Source organism: Aptenodytes patagonicus, chromosome 2 (genome assembly GCF_965638725.1).
Source record: "Aptenodytes patagonicus chromosome 2, bAptPat1.pri.cur, whole genome shotgun sequence".
Taxonomy (NCBI): domain Eukaryota; kingdom Metazoa; phylum Chordata; class Aves; order Sphenisciformes; family Spheniscidae; genus Aptenodytes; species Aptenodytes patagonicus.
Window position 1 is genome coordinate 95,431,333 of NC_134950.1, and position 17,298 is coordinate 95,448,630.

The 17,298-nt window shown below is 35.0% G+C and overlaps 1 protein-coding gene across 2 annotated transcripts in view; it reads left to right on the forward strand.

Annotated features, from left to right (window-relative positions):
- The window catches only part of EXOC2 (exocyst complex component 2), a 136,029-nt gene that overhangs the window by 89,152 nt on the left and 29,579 nt on the right, over window positions 1-17,298 (forward strand). For both annotated transcript variants that reach the window (XM_076330457.1, XM_076330456.1), the window contains exons 19-23: window positions 586-645; window positions 1,503-1,564; window positions 2,455-2,521; window positions 4,548-4,664; window positions 8,704-8,845. In XM_076330457.1, the coding sequence (XP_076186572.1) occupies window positions 586-645; window positions 1,503-1,564; window positions 2,455-2,521; window positions 4,548-4,664; window positions 8,704-8,845 (448 nt within the window). The remainder of the gene's footprint in view (window positions 1-585; window positions 646-1,502; window positions 1,565-2,454; window positions 2,522-4,547; window positions 4,665-8,703; window positions 8,846-17,298) is intronic.

Below are 17,298 nucleotides of genomic sequence, written 5' to 3' on the forward strand. Positions count from 1 at the left end.
GATCGCAGTAGATGTGACTTTATTTACATGAGGAAAAAAAAGGGGGGGAGGCATTCCGAGGAGTTACTCTTCACTCGCTGTTGCATCCAAACTACTTGCAGAACTTGAATTCATCTTTTTACTTCTGTAACCTTTATTCTAAATCAGGAGTCATGATTGTCCCGATCCACTTAGTACCTTGAGGCCCTGATTGATTGTGATACTGATGCTTAATGAACATTATTCAAAATAATCTGCAGTGCATGGTGAATCCTTCTTGTTAGGGTGCAAAGATCTTTGAATATCCGGGAAGCTTTTGCTGCAATTCCATTAGCCAACAATGATACGTATCACGTGTACTAGGTACTAGGACTTCTTTCCTTTTAGTGTTATTTCTTCGTGCTTGTCAGACTGTTTACTGGGACTTGTATTCTCTCTCCCCATTTTAGGGTGGGGAAAAACTGAAATTGATCCATGAGAAAACACTGTATTCCAGCAGCCATTCCTATAATTGTGTCATCTCTTTAGGGATAGGTTACTCAGGCCTTCCTTGAGAATAAGGCCATGTGAAGCTGTTCTGCTGAAATTATATGCTTGCATCTTCAGGTTTTCCAGCAGCAGAAAACACAGGAGGATGTGTGCCAGCTAAGCATTGGGATCATGCAGGTAACTCGAGCACTTTTAAGTATGAAAATGTGAACACAAGTGATCAACAAAAATGTGTGCTTTGTACCCTGCCCACCTCCCAAAAGGTACCTTAAGTTGATGACTGTGTTATTCCTCTGATACACTCTGGGATACTGAGAAATGTTTGACTTTAAAAGTATGCAGAGCTAGCTAGCTGAATCTGATGATATCAAATCCTCAGAGGGTAAGTGACATATTCAAGTATTTTACTGATTGTGACTGTTCAAGATTTTACTGATGATTGAGAGACACTTGCTGAGCTGATGTCATCTAACATCGATATACTGCAGTAAAAGGAGCAATGCTGATTTTCATCAGCTGAAGATATAGCTTTTAATTTTTGTATCAGAAACCAATATTCTTTGTAACAAAACCTGATTTTTTTAAAAATATATTTGAAATTAGATAATAACATGCTTTAGGCTTTTGAACCATAGTCTTCTCAAATAAGAAACCATGAGCCAAAGCAAAACATGGATTTTAGTGATGCTTCTGTTTACTTGGGATCAACTGTTTAGATTGAACACTTGAAAACTATTAACAATGCCTTCTTTGCAAATCAGCAGATTATCACTGTGTAATTTTAGCCATGCATGATGAGAATCACTTCGCAGGATTAAAAACTCCTGTGTTTTGCTACAAGTAAACTGTGATGCATATACAATTGAAAATATGCATTCAAAAGGTGTAACTAAAATGTTACTGTATTTATGTACGGTTTAAGACAAAGAAAGGTGATGATGATTGTTCTGCTTCTATTGACTGTAGTAAAAGTGAATTTAAGAATTTTTTTTAGTTCTGGCAGAAAATGTAGATGTTGCTTTATTGTTTCCTAGGTCTTTATAGACTGTTTGGAACAACTGAGCACCAAACCTGATGGTGACATAGATACAGCACAGTAAGTAAAATAAATAGGACCTAGGTGTAGTATTCTGAAATTGTGGGTGCGAGTCTCAAATTTCAGTGGTGGTGTGGTTTTATTCATATTTCTTGTGAATACTTTTGCCTCTGGTTAGTGACGCTTTGAAATAAGAGCAGATACTTTTTATGCCAAACAATTGAGTGACATCATGTAATAAATATTGTACAAGGTAATGAATATGGTATTACTTATACCATTTTATTCAATGACAGGAGTTGTGTGCTGTAGAGGCAGGTATGTTGTTTTTGACATGACCTTCCATGGAATGAGTTGTCCTTGTCACTAAGTAATGTCTAGTCATGGAGAAGCAGCCACTGCCTTTCTTTTCTTCCCTTATATTTTGACTGGTTCTATTTGGTATTTCTGCTAAATTCTTGAAAGTTTGTTCAATAATTGCTCATGAGCCACTTGTTTTAGAGACCAAAACAAGTCAGAATAGCCTGAGTTTTCAAGAGTACCAATCATTTCTTTGTGAAAAGCCAGAAACTTGGCAAATACTGGTACCTGCAATATGCATTAGAAAAAGGCAAATTAACTGTGTTCCTAATGCCACTTTTTTTGCTATTTGGATGACTCTCTTGGCTGGATAGGCATAAAACCAAAACGGAATCTGTGACAAACCAGAGAAATTATAGAAAATAAAAATGCTTTAAGATGGAAAGGTAGCTAGAATAGTACTGTCTGTCCACAAAGCTCCTGTGGGCTTTGTGTACATCTTAGAAAAACTGAGCAACGTGGACTGCTTTATCATCTGGTGTGAGGGGGCTTGAAACAAGATTCCAGTCTTCTGTTCCAACTGTTCATTTGATCCACCATGTATCAGATAATCAAAAGCACTATACTACTCACTTAAACAATATTCCTAGTCTTTCAGTTGATGTTTCATCTCCAGATTTGTTTGGAAGCATTCATGAAGACTCAAGTCTTTCTTCAGTAAGTTTGGCTTCTGTTTCTAAAAGCTGATGTGAAACTTAATATTTCTCAAAGTTACAGGAATGTGGTCCTTTTTTATTAAGTGTTTCAGTTTTTTGTTTTCCTTTTTTAGAGAGCAATTCTGTATTCTAGAGGCATTTCCTAGATATATATGTAGATAAGCGTAAGAAAAGACAAGGATATAAGGCTTGAATATGAGGCTTTTTTTAAAAGCAGTTTGTTTATATCTTAGTATACCATCTTAAGGTAACTAATGAAGATGTTTTTTGAAACCAGGTACTCCTCAGAAACTAAAATGGCATCATTGAAATTAGTGAAAATAGCACTGGTGTTAAGACAGTTGAGGATTTGACTTTTGATTTATCACCCTGTTTTAAATCATAAGAACTGGTCTGATTATTAGTTACTTTTAAAACCCAGGAAGATACAGATACTCAGTAATGTAGTTTTTCCCCCAGAAATTCCTGAGAGTAAGTATTGATTATTTGTTTGGCTGGTTTTGTTTTTTAGGAAATTGGAAAAAAGGTTTTTAATATTCTTCACACTTTGACTTTGCTTGATGTACTTTCTTCTAGTCCGTTGGATGATGAAAAAATGTAGTTGTTCCCTGCAAGAAACCCAGTGAGAACCTCTTGTGAAGTTAATACTCCTTAGTACAGGTTTTTAATGTTGTCAGAAGCCCAGCTTTGCCTCATTTACAAGAGCAATAGGCATTCCTGCTACAATAAAGAATCACAGATTGCCAAATCAGGCCAAGTTTCTGAATTGCAGACTATAAAAATTAGTTCTCTATGTCACTTTATTCTTGCAACACATAGATTTTTATATTAATTGTTGACAAAGTAACTTTTTGTGGCTGTGACTTCCTCCCAAATGTCATAGATACGAATGTTTAAATAAAAAAGAAATCCACAATTTTAGACAATGTTTGGCTTCCATGGTATCATATTAATTGTTTTCTGTAAATCACAGAACACTATCTTCACTTTCCTGATTGAGTAATGAGAACAGAGAAAGTGAGTGAGCAGAGTAAGATTTGTCCCTGTATTTTTAAAATTCTCATTTTTTGAATAGTCTGTGTACCAACTGATTATAATTTAAAGTAGTAGGCAACTGCATATCTCAATACTAGTCATCATATTACTGGAACACAAAACTGTCAGGAGTTCTTCTGGGTCTGAAAACCAACACCATTTTTAATCAGATCTGCACTATTATGATGACTTCGTTGCCAAATAATTTTGTTTTCAAAATATTTGCTGGTGTTGATTTTGAACTTCCATCTGAGGTAGAAAAATGTTTTCCCATTGGGAGAAGGAGAGGGGAAAAGGGACCAAATCTGTTTAAATAGTAGTTCTGTCTTGTTTGGTTCTTTGTCTCTTTGGAAACTACACCTCGTTGCACCAAAGTCAGGGAAAGGCAATTCTGGTATCTCAACTCCAGAATGTATTTGACCTTCTTGTAATTAAAAAAAATCATTGAAGAACAGAGATAAGTTATAACTACCTAGAATTTTTTCAAATGAACTGCTGAAATTATATTACGTACTTCTGAACCTTGTAGTATTTTAGAATGGGTGAGTGCATTTGTTCAGTACCTGTTTTGCTTCCCTTGTTTTAGCCAGCTTCATGTGAAAGTGAAGATGATCTTCAGTTAATTTTATGATGGTCATAATTCTTTGCATATTTCTTGAAACAAAGTAAAAGCCAGAAACAGCTTCCTGGAAAGCTGTCCAAACCTAATTTTTGTAAAGAAGTCTTAACCACGATTCTGTATTAGTCACAGCTATTCCAGTGAATGCTCCAGATCCTATAAGAAAAAGCATACGTGTTCAATCATCATACCTGATATTCACTCAGTTCTTGGTGTTTTATTGACAAAAATATTTGTAAACTCCACTTTATTTATCAGCATGTTTATTACACGCACAGAGTCAATAAAATACTATACGTTTACAGTATTGGTCATGCTGATATTTCTTTATTCTAACTGTTATACTCTTTCTTCTCTTAAAACAAATTTTTAGGAACAGAGGCTTTTAATTGCACTCAGTAACTGCCGTTATCTGGAACGTCATACCTTCCTAAATATAGCTGAACATTTTGAGAAACATGGCTTTCAAGGTGTTGAAAAAATAACTCAAGTAAGTGAGAGCACTGGAATGAAGTATCATTGCTTAAAGGAAACAGTTTTTACTTGTTTTACATTCTGTGGAAATTAAGTGGAAGTGTTCAAATGGCCAAAAGGATTCTTGGGTGAGCCTTCTGCAAATGAGTGGGACTCCAAGCATCAGTTGGACACAACAACAATGATATGGTTGTATGTGTTCCTATAATGCTTAAATAGCTGGTGTAAAAAATGTGACCTCTTTTTTATTCAGGACTTGTGTGTTCAATGGCAAAGCTTATCAGATTTCTTAGGAAAGCTGTTTAATGTCACTGTGTTTTCTTAATGCAGAGAATGAAAGATCGTTATCTCAGAAAGATACTTGATAAATTATTTCATCTGGCAATCTGCGTTACTGATAGCTGTTGTTCATAAACTAGTTCAGGTTTTTTTGTTGTGTTTTGGTGGTTGTTTTTTGGTTTTGGTTTGTTGGTTTTTTTGTTTTTTTTTTTCAAAGAACGAAAATGTCAAAGTGGGCGGCAGTCGCTGTCTCATTTTCCTGCCTTTTTGTAAAGATTAATCATTTTTTTGAGAAATGTTGTGACTTAATCCTTAGGACCATAAAGCTAGTTTATTTCCAGAAACATTTGTTGGTTGGAAGTAAAATGTTATCTTTTCCAGTACAGAGTACAATATTTCACTTGAACTGATGTTTCTACTATGTAGTACATCCTTAGTCCCATTCTGCCTGAATGTTGTTTGAATTTCTCTGGCTGAAGTAATTTTGACTAGCGTTTAAATGGGGTTGAGAGGATTTGTATGGTTAGTACAGTATACAAAATGACTCTGCACATTGTCATTCTTTGTTACTGAGACAACTGAGAGTTGAGCTATGTACAGTTAGTGTTGTCTGTATAAGCAAGACAGACATCTGTATGTATGTATCTGTATGTATGTATCTGGCACATATGTATTCAACACTGTCTGGTACAGCCACATCAAAGTATTGCCATTAAAAGTCTGGTAGGTTTATAAATGGCAAAATTCAAATGTTGAAGTCGCAGATTAATTTCAAATCTGTGTTAACCCTTTGAAAGCGCTGACTGGTGCAGTACTGCATATATGGGACACATCAATCAGTAATGCTAGCTGGGAGGATTTGGATAATTAGCTAGTCATCTTAAGAGGGCAATTTTTGAATCCTTCATTAATTTTTGAGAGGCTAGAAGCTGACAGAGGTTTAGAGGGGTTGGTTGGTTGTTTCAGTTTTTTGTTCTGTCACCTAAACTTCTGTAAGTTTCTTAATTTATTTAACTATTTATTAGATCAAAAATTTGCAATAAAGAATTGACAAAATTTTTGAAAATTGTTAGCCTTATAAATTTAATTTTAAAGTAAATTTTGTAGTTTATTTTGGTAAAAACTATCTGTTGTTTGGTTGGGGTTTTCTTAAAGTTCCCTTTGTTAGAAGAGAAATCATTATTATCTAATATTCTGAAAATACAGAAATCATAAAATCGTAACCAAGAAAATTTCCTTACATTCTACATGGTTATTATTTCCATTTTTTTCTTAGTGTGCCAAATACAAAGTTACATAAAATGGCCAAACTTTACACTCTGCTTTAGCACACGCCATCTTGGCACATACTTAGTAATTACATTTAATTTCTACATAAATCTTAAGTGCTTTTCTGTGGAGATTCTTTAATTCAACTTTTTATCATCAGTTTAGTCAATTAGCAAGTGGGGAACAAAAATAATGTATCCCATAACATTCATCCTAGCTTATTGATTAAGCTTCTGAATAAAATTGTTTCCACAGTCCTGATACTTAGATAAGGCAGAGGGATTGCTAGGATAGAGGCTCAAAATGGCTTTAATACAAAAATTGAAAACTGTAGTCTCAGGGAAGTTCACAGCAGAAAGACAAAAATGAGAGAATTGTATATTTTTATGAGCATTTACCCCTCTTGGGAGTCCGGAAAATGCATATACACAGTGGAAGTTGTTGAGGACTTCTACTCTGCCTCACCCCCCGCATCCTGGGCTCAAAATAACATTCAGATGAATTGTTCGTTCTTTCTTGTAATCTTTCCACCAGCTGAAAAACAAGGTTACCCACTGCTATCTTAATTGTGTATTGAACTTGAAACAGGTTGAAGAGGACTCACATGAAACAAAAGCTTGTACTGAATGTGCAGATGATCTTTTGTATTGAATGACTGCAGAAGTGGAAGGTGGAATTACTTAATTCTAAAACACTTTGTTAAGGACAACTGAAGCAATTGGGTCACAGATTCTTTGAATTGGTGCATGTTTGCAGGGACTTCCCACCAGAACTTGTACTTTATTTTTCCCACTAGCTCAAACCGAAATAGGAACGGTTTAAGGATAATTATTCTCCCTAATCATAAGCAATTGAGTGAAGAATGTCTTGAAACCCATTCCGGGTTTACATTTCTGTGGCCCTGTGTAAGGGGAAAAAGTGAGATTTCTGTACGTTTTTTAGTGTGTTCTTCTTTTTCAAGTCTTGAGTGTCAACAGGCTGTCAGGTAGAAGGGAAAGAAGAAGAAAAGAGCCTCGATCTTTTCCTGGGACCAAATTCTCAGTGCCTCATGAAAAAAGGAGGCTCATCAGAGAGAAAAGCAGGAAAGTGGTGGTGTCTCTTGTTTTGGAGCACCGACTTCACCATCCCAACTTTCCTGAATCTGGCAGCAACTTTGACCTCAATAATACCTCTGTTTTCCCTTGCACTTATGATCTCATTCCTGAAGGCTTATCTGTCTGTCTATTCCTGACTCAAATATTGCAGTTCCCTTTTCTCTTCACTTAACAATACAGGCATGCCAGAGGAGAACACAGTTTAGAGACATCCCTGCAGTGAATAAGCTTCATCCCCTATTCTGCAGCTTGCAGCATTAAATCTTTAGAAAGGAATGATAAGGAGTTGATATTCTTCTCTTCTTTCTTTCTTCTGAATTCCTGGTTTGATCTAGAGCCCTGCCTTCTTCCTCACTTTTAAACCCCTTTTGCTTCTGGAAATTATCATATATATATATATATATATATATATATATATATATATATATATATATGCTTTTTTCCCTAATGGTTGAGGAAAATGAGTACTAGTTTAAAAGCTTTACTTTGCTATTGCTTAAGCTCTTACTTATAAGCATAAATACATTTAAGTAGAAGTCACATTCTATTTTCAGCATATTTTATTTGTATTTAGCATCCATTACCATCCAAAGATACTGACTTTCTACTTTAACATTTTAGGATACGCATTGTGTTCCAGAATTGTTTTAGAAGCTATAATTACAGGGGGGTACCTATGTTTAATAAAAAGTCTTGTATAAAATTTAAAGTTGTTCAGATACTATGAACAAACTGTGCATATCCCTTTAGCTTTCAGTGGGGCTAAGTTGTGTGAATTACTAAAAATTGCATAGAGCTGTTAAAGAGAAAAACTCTGCAGATGTTGGTGAGCTGCAGTTTATGCATCTGTTGTACAGATATGCCTTGAAGTAGAGCAGGGGAGTTCACATGTACAGTTTCAGAAGGCAGAGACTCCTAAATAATTCTGTGTATTTTTCAAATGTAGAGCAGATAGTGAGAAAGTGTAACATTACAATTGGTAGATCTTAAGTATTATATGAAAATGTTCATGTTTCAGGATGGAAATTATTATGGGCTTATTTTGAAGCATTGACAAAATTCAGTTGTTTACTTGGTGGAAGACCAAAGCCTCCTGACATGCAGAAAAAAAATCATGCCATTAGACAATTACGGAGTGATCTGCCTGCTTTGGCATTACTTGGACTTTTGGCAAAAATGTCTGTTGCTGAGCACAATCAAAAAAAAAAAAATTATACTGGGTAGGATGGACAGATAATATGGAAGTTCCTGGGTTTTTATATATGTAATTATGAACTGAAATGTGTAAGTAATTGCTACTCTTTACCAAAAATTAAAGAAGACGTGAAGTAAATTTTTTGGGTATGTGATTTAATTCTTGTAATTAATGACTATTATGCTCTTTCTCTTTTTTTTTGTTTTTCTGTTTTTTAGGTTAGTATGGAATCCTTGAAAGAGCTGGATCAAAGACTGTTTGAAACGTACATTGAATTCAAGGCAGATCCGATAGTTGGGTCATTAGAACCTGGCATTTATGCAGGATATTTTGATTGGAAAGATTGTCTTGTTCCAGCAGGTAAATATCTGCTTATTAAACTCTGAAATTATTTTAAGTGATTAATAGGAGCTAAAATATACTGTACAAATAAAAACTTTTTTCTAGTCTGTTTTTAACTTTTGACAAGTTCTTATAATAAGTTCTTTCTCACAGACTTTACTTAATTCTTAAATCATTTTTCAAATACCCCCAAATGATTAAAGCAGCTTTGATAATCTCTTTAATACTTGTTTTTTGTGATTATTTTGCTTCATTGCTTATATATAATAGAAAGAATTATAAAAGACATCTTTGAATTTCATAAGAAAATAGCATTGAGATTGTTTGTGATTTTTTTCCAAAGAATCTGGCTACTTTTGTAATAGATGTAATTACAGTTCTGAAAAGGTAAAATTGAGAAAATGCATACTATAACAGTAGTTCAGCAAAATGTTAAACCATTGAAGAAGGGCAGGTATAAGGTATTTAGAATGACTGAGCTGTTAGTCATTATTTAGGTGCTTTAAGAGCCTCTGTTTTAAGGAAGCATAATATAAATGAGTCTGGGTTTTTGTTTGGGGTTGTGGTTTTTTTTCTTTAAGTAGTGAATGCTGTGCACATCTTAACATTTAGGTCCTTTGAACATCTAATTTGTCATATCTAAAACTAATGCATCTAAATTGCTTATCACATGAATGCCTGGTTAATACCAAGTAGAAATTAGTTGCAGTAACATAGTACATGGCATTTTGAAGGTGATCTTGTCTTGAATTTCAGTAAATCAATGATTGACATGACAATTTGTACTTTCTTGTTTTGATTGTTTCATAGAGATGTATATGGCAAGCTTAGTAGAAGTTTTGTGGTTCTTTAAAATTTGATAGGGAGGTGGTTACAAGAAGCACGCTGTAATCTGTGAATCGAGCTGCAGTGCTTGCTTGCCGGGCCTTAAAAACACAAAGATTTTAGGGGTTATTTAGAGAAAAGTGTCTCTTCTATCTTTTGTTACTACTTTTGTGCTCAGAATATATGCTGTAATACAGTTTATAGCGGAAATAACTTAGATTTTAATCTTGCACATTCAAATTTATAACTGAATAATACATAACTCCTCATCACGTTTGAAGTATGTTGTTGCTTGGCATGCTTGCATTCCCACCAGCTAACAAAGACAAAGAGAAAGAAGTTGTGTCAGCTTTCTATATGCTCATTTCTTGATCTAGTGCATTGGGATCTACTGACTGGACTCACGTTGCCTTTAGGATTATTCTGTAGTATTTTTTCATTTAAAGGGAATATTGAATTTCTGTTAGAGGTGTGCCTTAGTCTGCTTGTTGTCCAATTTATTCTTGGTTTTACGTACATTCTGTGCAACTTTTTGGCAAAAATCAAAGTGAAAATGGAGAATATTAGAGACTCCTCTTCAGGATTACATATCATAGTGTTGGCCAAGAGGTGCCAATTTGAAGTAGTAAAAAATTTGTTTGTTTTTTTTGTTACTCTCCAAGCTAGACATGTTAAGAAGGAACATATAGACACTTCTTTCATGCTTCTCCACCTTGATGAACTATCTTTCTGATGAATAAATTCTGTCAAATGTACCTTGTTGACTATTGGTATAAGAGAGTAACTTTGAGTACCTTCAGTTTGTCTGCTTATAGCAATGGTTAGTTGATCCTGAAAGTATTTGGTGCTCTGAAGATAAAATTAGTAAGTGACTGGGAAAGCCTCCCTCTTGGAGGAGGTAGATGAACTTCATTCTTGAAAAGGACTGGGGAAAAAAAAACAAACAACTCTTCATGGGGCATATGAGAATATGACTTTTTCCAGCATTCAATCAAAAAAAAAAAAAAAATCACCCAGCAAGCATATAATTGATTTTTTCCAATAACCTAGTATTTACAAACAACATTAAATTGTACAACAAGATTATAGTTGAGAAAATATACTCTTATGTAATCTAAAAATGCAGTTAGTAGTGCAGTAGGCATACTGTCTTTTCATTTTCCTCTTAGAAGAACCCCGAACAAACAAAGCTCTACTTCACAGTTCATCTCCAAGTACAGCATGAAAAGTATCTACTTTATTAAACTAAAATAACAAACAGATGACTGGGAGTGGGTCACACTGAGTCAAACACACAGTTCACTCAAGGATTTATTAAAGATCGACACATTGATTTGTTGAGGAAAAAAAATTATTTGTATAGTGGAAATTATTATCTGTTCTTCAGTAATCTTATGACTGCAAAATTTAAAGATTTTATTTGAGTCATTTGCCTGGTTTAGATATTGACTTTTGTAGCCTTAATTTTAAAAAAGAAAGTTAGTTCATGGCATTGGCAAGGGAAAACATTTAGGCCTCAGTTGTGTTCCTGAGTGGTACTATCAGTGATGTGTAGTGTTGCATAATTAAAGTTACTCGATGTTCCTTAGTGGATACAACTATGCCTGATCGCCATGATGTAATAGTTTGGCCTGAAGTTGTTTTATATGGTGTTTCTGCATTAGCTTTCAAATAGTACTAGTGATAGTAAAAAGGCAAACCTTGACAAGAACAGTTCTTTTTTGGAAAGGAAAGAAGAGGGCAAAGACATCAATTTGCCCATGTTTAAAAGATAAGGTAAAAGGCGAATAATCTCCCTGATGCAGTCTGAAACTTTCAAGCATTCCATCTGGCGATTAAAAATTTGGCCAGAGTGGGGGCATGTTGATGCCACAGATATATCTTTTGCAAAGGACATTTTGGAAAAATGTGAGTATGAAAATACTCAGGAATTGGTTAGGAATAACATTGAGAATTTTCTAATGATGAATTTCCCATGTTGCTAGTCCAGCCCAGAGCTTCAAGACTGCAACTCTTTTGAAAAATTGTACTGGTCAAGCACTAGCAAGTATTCCTTTTGTGATGTTCCCCCTACTGTTACTGAGCAGAATGAAGAAGCTGGAAGGCTGAATAGAATGCAGAGAGCACCTGATCTGGACTATTGGGAAGATAATGCTTTTGGGTAGATGGAATTGTTCGTGGGGAGGATACCAATGCTGGTAGAAAACAAAGCAACTGCAAGGGAGGGAGCAGACTGGAACAGAAAGCTTGTGGTGAAGACTGGTATCAAGCAGGAACGAAGGTGGAACAAAGGGGGAAGTCAGGACTGGATGAGCAAGGTAGAAATGTAAATTAGGGTAGGATTTAGAAATGAAATTAACACAGAAGTGAATAGAAAGGGATTATACAAACAAGAGACAGACTTGAAGCACAAATAAAAGAGCAGAGAGGTCTGATACTCGTTAGATCAGTGAGTTTACCAGAAGCTGCAGTGTAATCGAAGAAATCCCCTCGATCTTGCACTTTTGTCCTCTAGGGATGACAGCCTATTAATGTTACTGATCACTTTCTTTGCACAGCTGGCAGAAGTTATGTATATATTATTATATACTTATAGTAACACTACAGGCAATGCTACATGTTCTGTATAGGCAGTACCACTGAGAAACACAACAATGGCCTAAAAGTTTTGCCTTGCCAATGCCATCAATGTTGTTTCTTTTTTAGAATCAAGGCTACAAAAGTCAAGGTCTACAGCATCAGCCAAATGACTCAAATCCATATAAATCTACTGTACATAAGTTACATGTATGTGTTGCCAATTCTGTTGTTAAGCCATATAGACCAATGCAGTACGAGAATTTTCTGGTTTCCATTCTGGTTTCTTGTTTGCTTTCTTTTCAATGTCAGTAAAAATTATGTACGGAAAAAACTACACAAAGACAATCAAGTATAATCCAACTTTAAATAATAACATTTTTTCCCACATGGGTACACTTGACGTGCTTCATGAAATGGAGGCTGTTTTGGAGATAAAACTGGGGTTTGTATTAAGTGGAGCTGTTAGAGGCAAAAATGTATCCTCAGTTGTAACAGATTCTGAGAAGTGTGTGAAGCATAATCTGGGAGGGGAAAAAAAAGTGGAGGCGGGATTCTGTCCCGGCCTCCGTGGGGTTTTCTGTGTCATGTTAATAACTCACTTAAGCATCTTTATCTTTAAAATGCCTTCTTTGACTCCTGTCAATTTGAACATTCATGTTTAATTTTACTACCTAAAGTCTTGTAGTATATAGAATATTCAGAAAAATGTTATCCAAAAACCTTGACAATCTATTTGTCATTGGTGACTTTGCAGCCATCGGTCTGTAAGTACTGGGGACAATACTTCCTTGCATCATATAATTCATGGGGAAATAGAAGGGAAAATAGAAGAATGAGAAGAACGGTAATAAATGAACAGTTCTGAAGAAGAAATCAGAATGAAATTAAGAAGCCTGCCTTTTGAGCAAGCTTTGAAAAATATGTAATACTGAAGTTCTGTACCATGTTTCTTTCTGTCAGTGTGGAAAAAGCATATGCCTTGCTCACTTAGGCAATCGTCCTGTAATTATCAGATACTTATACATATGGTTTTTGTTACAGTTTTAAATATAAGGAAGGTCAAATTGTTTGCATGGGGAAAAATTTAATTTAGCCTATGTGCTAAAACTTTTATTGTTTAGTTTTTCAACATACATGCTCTTTTCAATATCAAAGTTCTGAATGTCAGAAAGAACTTGTGCACAACATAATTATACATTTGCCCCTTTATTTTGATCTCAGGTGTGACTGCTGGTGTTAGAAGGCAGTACGGTTAACTTAATTAGATTTATTGTTAATAAATAACTTTCATTTAAATTTTCATTTTAATGTCAATGTCGACTTCTGAGTCTTTACAACAAAGACTTCATTTTTAACATGCAGCAACAATGAAATCTAGTTGGTTCTTTTCTTGTTTGAAACATTGTTCTAATTTAATCCATGGTATTAACAGAATTGAAAGAGATGAAAGGGATAATGGGAAACATAACGTTAATCAGTTGCTGAGTATGTTTTTAGATGATTTTTTTTGTGTATACTAGTCAATCAGCTAGTTCAGCATACAAGGTTTTTTCATTTGTGCTCATTCTTCTCTCTTGGTAGTAGGTTGTGTTTTCTTAAATTATATTTTAAATGAATGTATTTTTATCTTGGTCACCTGACAAGTAAAATCAGGCTCTGTTATCTCTTCTGGATTCCAAGCCTATAGTCTTTTGGAGGGTTAATGAGGTGGTTGTGTTACTCTGAATTTGGATAGAAAAGATTTCTGTGTATTGAAGTTTGTGCAGTACAAGCAAAAGTAGTTGTATGTGGGCATTCAGTCTTTTAGATTATTAATGTGAGCTTTTGCATGCAAATGTCAAATTATTTTTAATTATGTGGCAAGTTTAATTATATTTTATTTGTTTAGATATATAACAGCTACATAAATTTGAGACTCTAGTAAGTGTGGGTTTGTTTACCACACAAAAAGTGGGTGTTCATTTATTTTTCTGAGGAATTCAGATATGGTGAACTCTCTTCAGAAATTATTTTTGAAATGCTGGCTGCTGTCCAGTCTAGCCAACATTCACTCAAAGGTCACAGCATACAGAGTTGCAGAGGCTAGTCTAGCAATCTTTTTAAAATATGTATCTTCTGTGTTTCATTGGTGTTGTCAGATATTGGGGGGGGGGGGGGCGTTGGGTAGTATTTAAAATTTCACATTGCATTGAAAGTTTCAGGTGATTTCGCACTTTCAGCTGAAAGTTGATTGTTTGTGTGGTTTAGATACTCATTCTGTACTTGGCATAAATTGAATATAGTAGAGTTAAATCTGAATTTCTTCTTATTTGGCATGTTAAGGGAGCATTGTTTGAAATATTTCAAATATATCAAATGCCACTCTTACAGTACAAGATTAAGTGTGTCAGATCTGCTAAATCAGATTTGATATACTTGTCACATCTCTTACCTGTTATTTGTCTAATTTAAAAATCTAATAAAAAACTTCTAATGGCAATAGCCTGATGAAAAGGTACTCAACAGTTAAAAATGAAACATCAAAAGGCATATTTAATTTGTAGTTACACAGCGACATACTTGTCAACCCTAACTTTTATTCTTTTGTTTAATTTGGGGCACCAGCACCCTGCTTACATGAAAGATGACAAGTGCATTTACATCTTAAAAACATTTGGATATAGTAGATTTTTTTTTTTTTTGAGAAATAGGCAATTACTTTTTGATTGAAATGTGCAAAATAATTTGGTTTGAAATCTTTGTAACCCTTTAGATTTCTTCTAACACTTCAAATGGATGGCTTCAGAATTATCTTACTAGATGTAGATGAGTTTGAACTCCAACAGATCTCAAACTATTGATGTCCTGTGTTTAGGAGTTGTCTGTCTTTTTATGCTTTAGTAAGGCCAAATTCTGCTATTCTGATGCAGGGATATAACGTGCCGGTTAGTCTTTGTATGCGAACAGGAAGAAAACAATGATGCTTTTGCAGGTCTATTGCATATAAGAAATAAATTCCATAACATTAAAAGTGTTCTGCATTGGCAAGTAAAGTTGCTAAAGGACTTGTCAGTTGTGCTTTTTTTGTTACAAAATGCCAGTTGTTTAACTGTTCGTGACACAGTCACAGATATATTCCACTCGCTAGTTATTTTCAACTAGCTACTGGAGTAGGAGAGGGTACAGGCTGAAGCCTTACATGTCTTACAGCCTTCACATTCTTGCATTGTATGCCATTGGATTTCATTTTCTTGCTGTGTTTCTCAGGTTGCAGTTTAGAGTGCACGGGGGTTCAGAGTTGGTGAGAGTGCCAATATTAGCTACTGAAAAAGGAACTTTCCTTTAACTGCTAGCAATTGCAGCAGCAAAGTGATTTTTTTTTCTTTTTTTTTTTTTTTTTTTTTTTTTCCTTCTTCCCAGCAGGTAAGTATAAAGTATAGCTGGGTCTCTTCTACATCCTGGAAGAACTGAGCTACAGCAAGCTCATCTGGGATGTGTGAAGGGGGGGAAAAAAAAAAAAAAGAGGAGACCACATAAACACAGAGGTGCACAAAAGGAAGTCAGCACTTGAAGAAACAGCTGCGTATCTGTGTTGGTGTGTTGTGCCTTTGTGGAGAAACCTTTTGGAACACCGGAGTGTTCTTACATATGGTACTCTTTTTAAGTACTCCAGTTAAACTATGCTGTTTCTCATTCAAACTAACTGCGTTTGTAACATACATTAGTAAATTGATATTTTATTAGGATAAGCTGAATTCAACATCCTTAAATGACCTGTTCAGCCAGGAAGTGTGACAATCCGTGTGTTGCGTGACTGCAGTTCTTGCATTTGGTTTACTACACATAATTCTTCACAGAATAGAATCACATACTAAAATTTCGAAGTCAGGGGTTATCATTTTGTAGCCTTTCAGTTAATTTTGTGGGAAAAAAAAATAATAATTTGCTGCTTGAAATATAAGCAGAAATTTCACTGCATGTTTCAAAATACCTTCATTTGTGTAACTTCATTTTAACCTCAGATTTTTCTTCAATTTCACTTTCAGACATTCAGGTTTCATTACATTTCTCACTTCTGACAACAGTGAGATTTCTTTAACATATTACACTGGTGTTTTGAATTATAAATGTTAAGGATCATTCTAGCTGGTGAAATGGAATGGACATTGTACCTTCTCTGTCCTTGGGAACAGTTGCAAAAGATGAGAAAAGGAGAAGGAACTGTTTCTCCAGCTTCCTGTAGTTTCTGCCAGCAGGTTATCTTTAATTTCTGACTATTATAGAAATCTCAGTAGAAACTGTCCTGGAGAGACATGGCATTTTGCAGGTCCCTATCTGCGTTGCACTTGTGTGTAGACTTTTAGATATCTTACTGTGCTTCCACACACTTCTTGCATGCAAGATTTTCTGCTGCTAATTTTGAATTGAGTTTCTTGTTGGCTGGTCTCAGCAGACTCTAGACTTCACGTGTGCAAGCATGCAGTAGAAGTTCATCTGCAACTTAACTATTTTATTTCTTATGCTTCCTCTTGCTTTGCACGTGTCTGCCTTCACACACAGTTCTGCTTTATAGCATTTTCTGCTATTAAGCCTACCAGTAGCTGTTTACTAGACTGTCACCCGTATCTCTTCCAGCTTCTCTTTGGCTATACCTGTCAAACCCCTTCCTGCAATACCTTGTGGTATTTCTGTCTATGCTTTGCTAAAGACTGTTAAGCTCCAGGAATTAAGCTCCAAAAACATTTTCTCTTTCATTTTTCATTTAAAGTTGGAAAACCTGCATTCTTCTCAAACTGCAGAAGTTAAGTGGTCAGCAAATTTGTAAACTGCCTATTTAAAGCAGGGTGTATTTTAAAACGGGAAATAATATGATAAGGAAAAAAAAAAATCTTTCTCATCTGAAAATTTTGAAGACCTAAGACAGGCTTCATTTATATTACTTGAGGAGTGGGAAGAGCATGAGCTCAAAAGCCTTGTATCTCTCTCTAAAAAGAAGTCTTGCTGTGATTCCTTGGTCAGACTGTATCATAGTCTTGTTGTAGCTTGAGAATTGTGTCTATTCACGTACCCTTTCTAACTGATGGTAT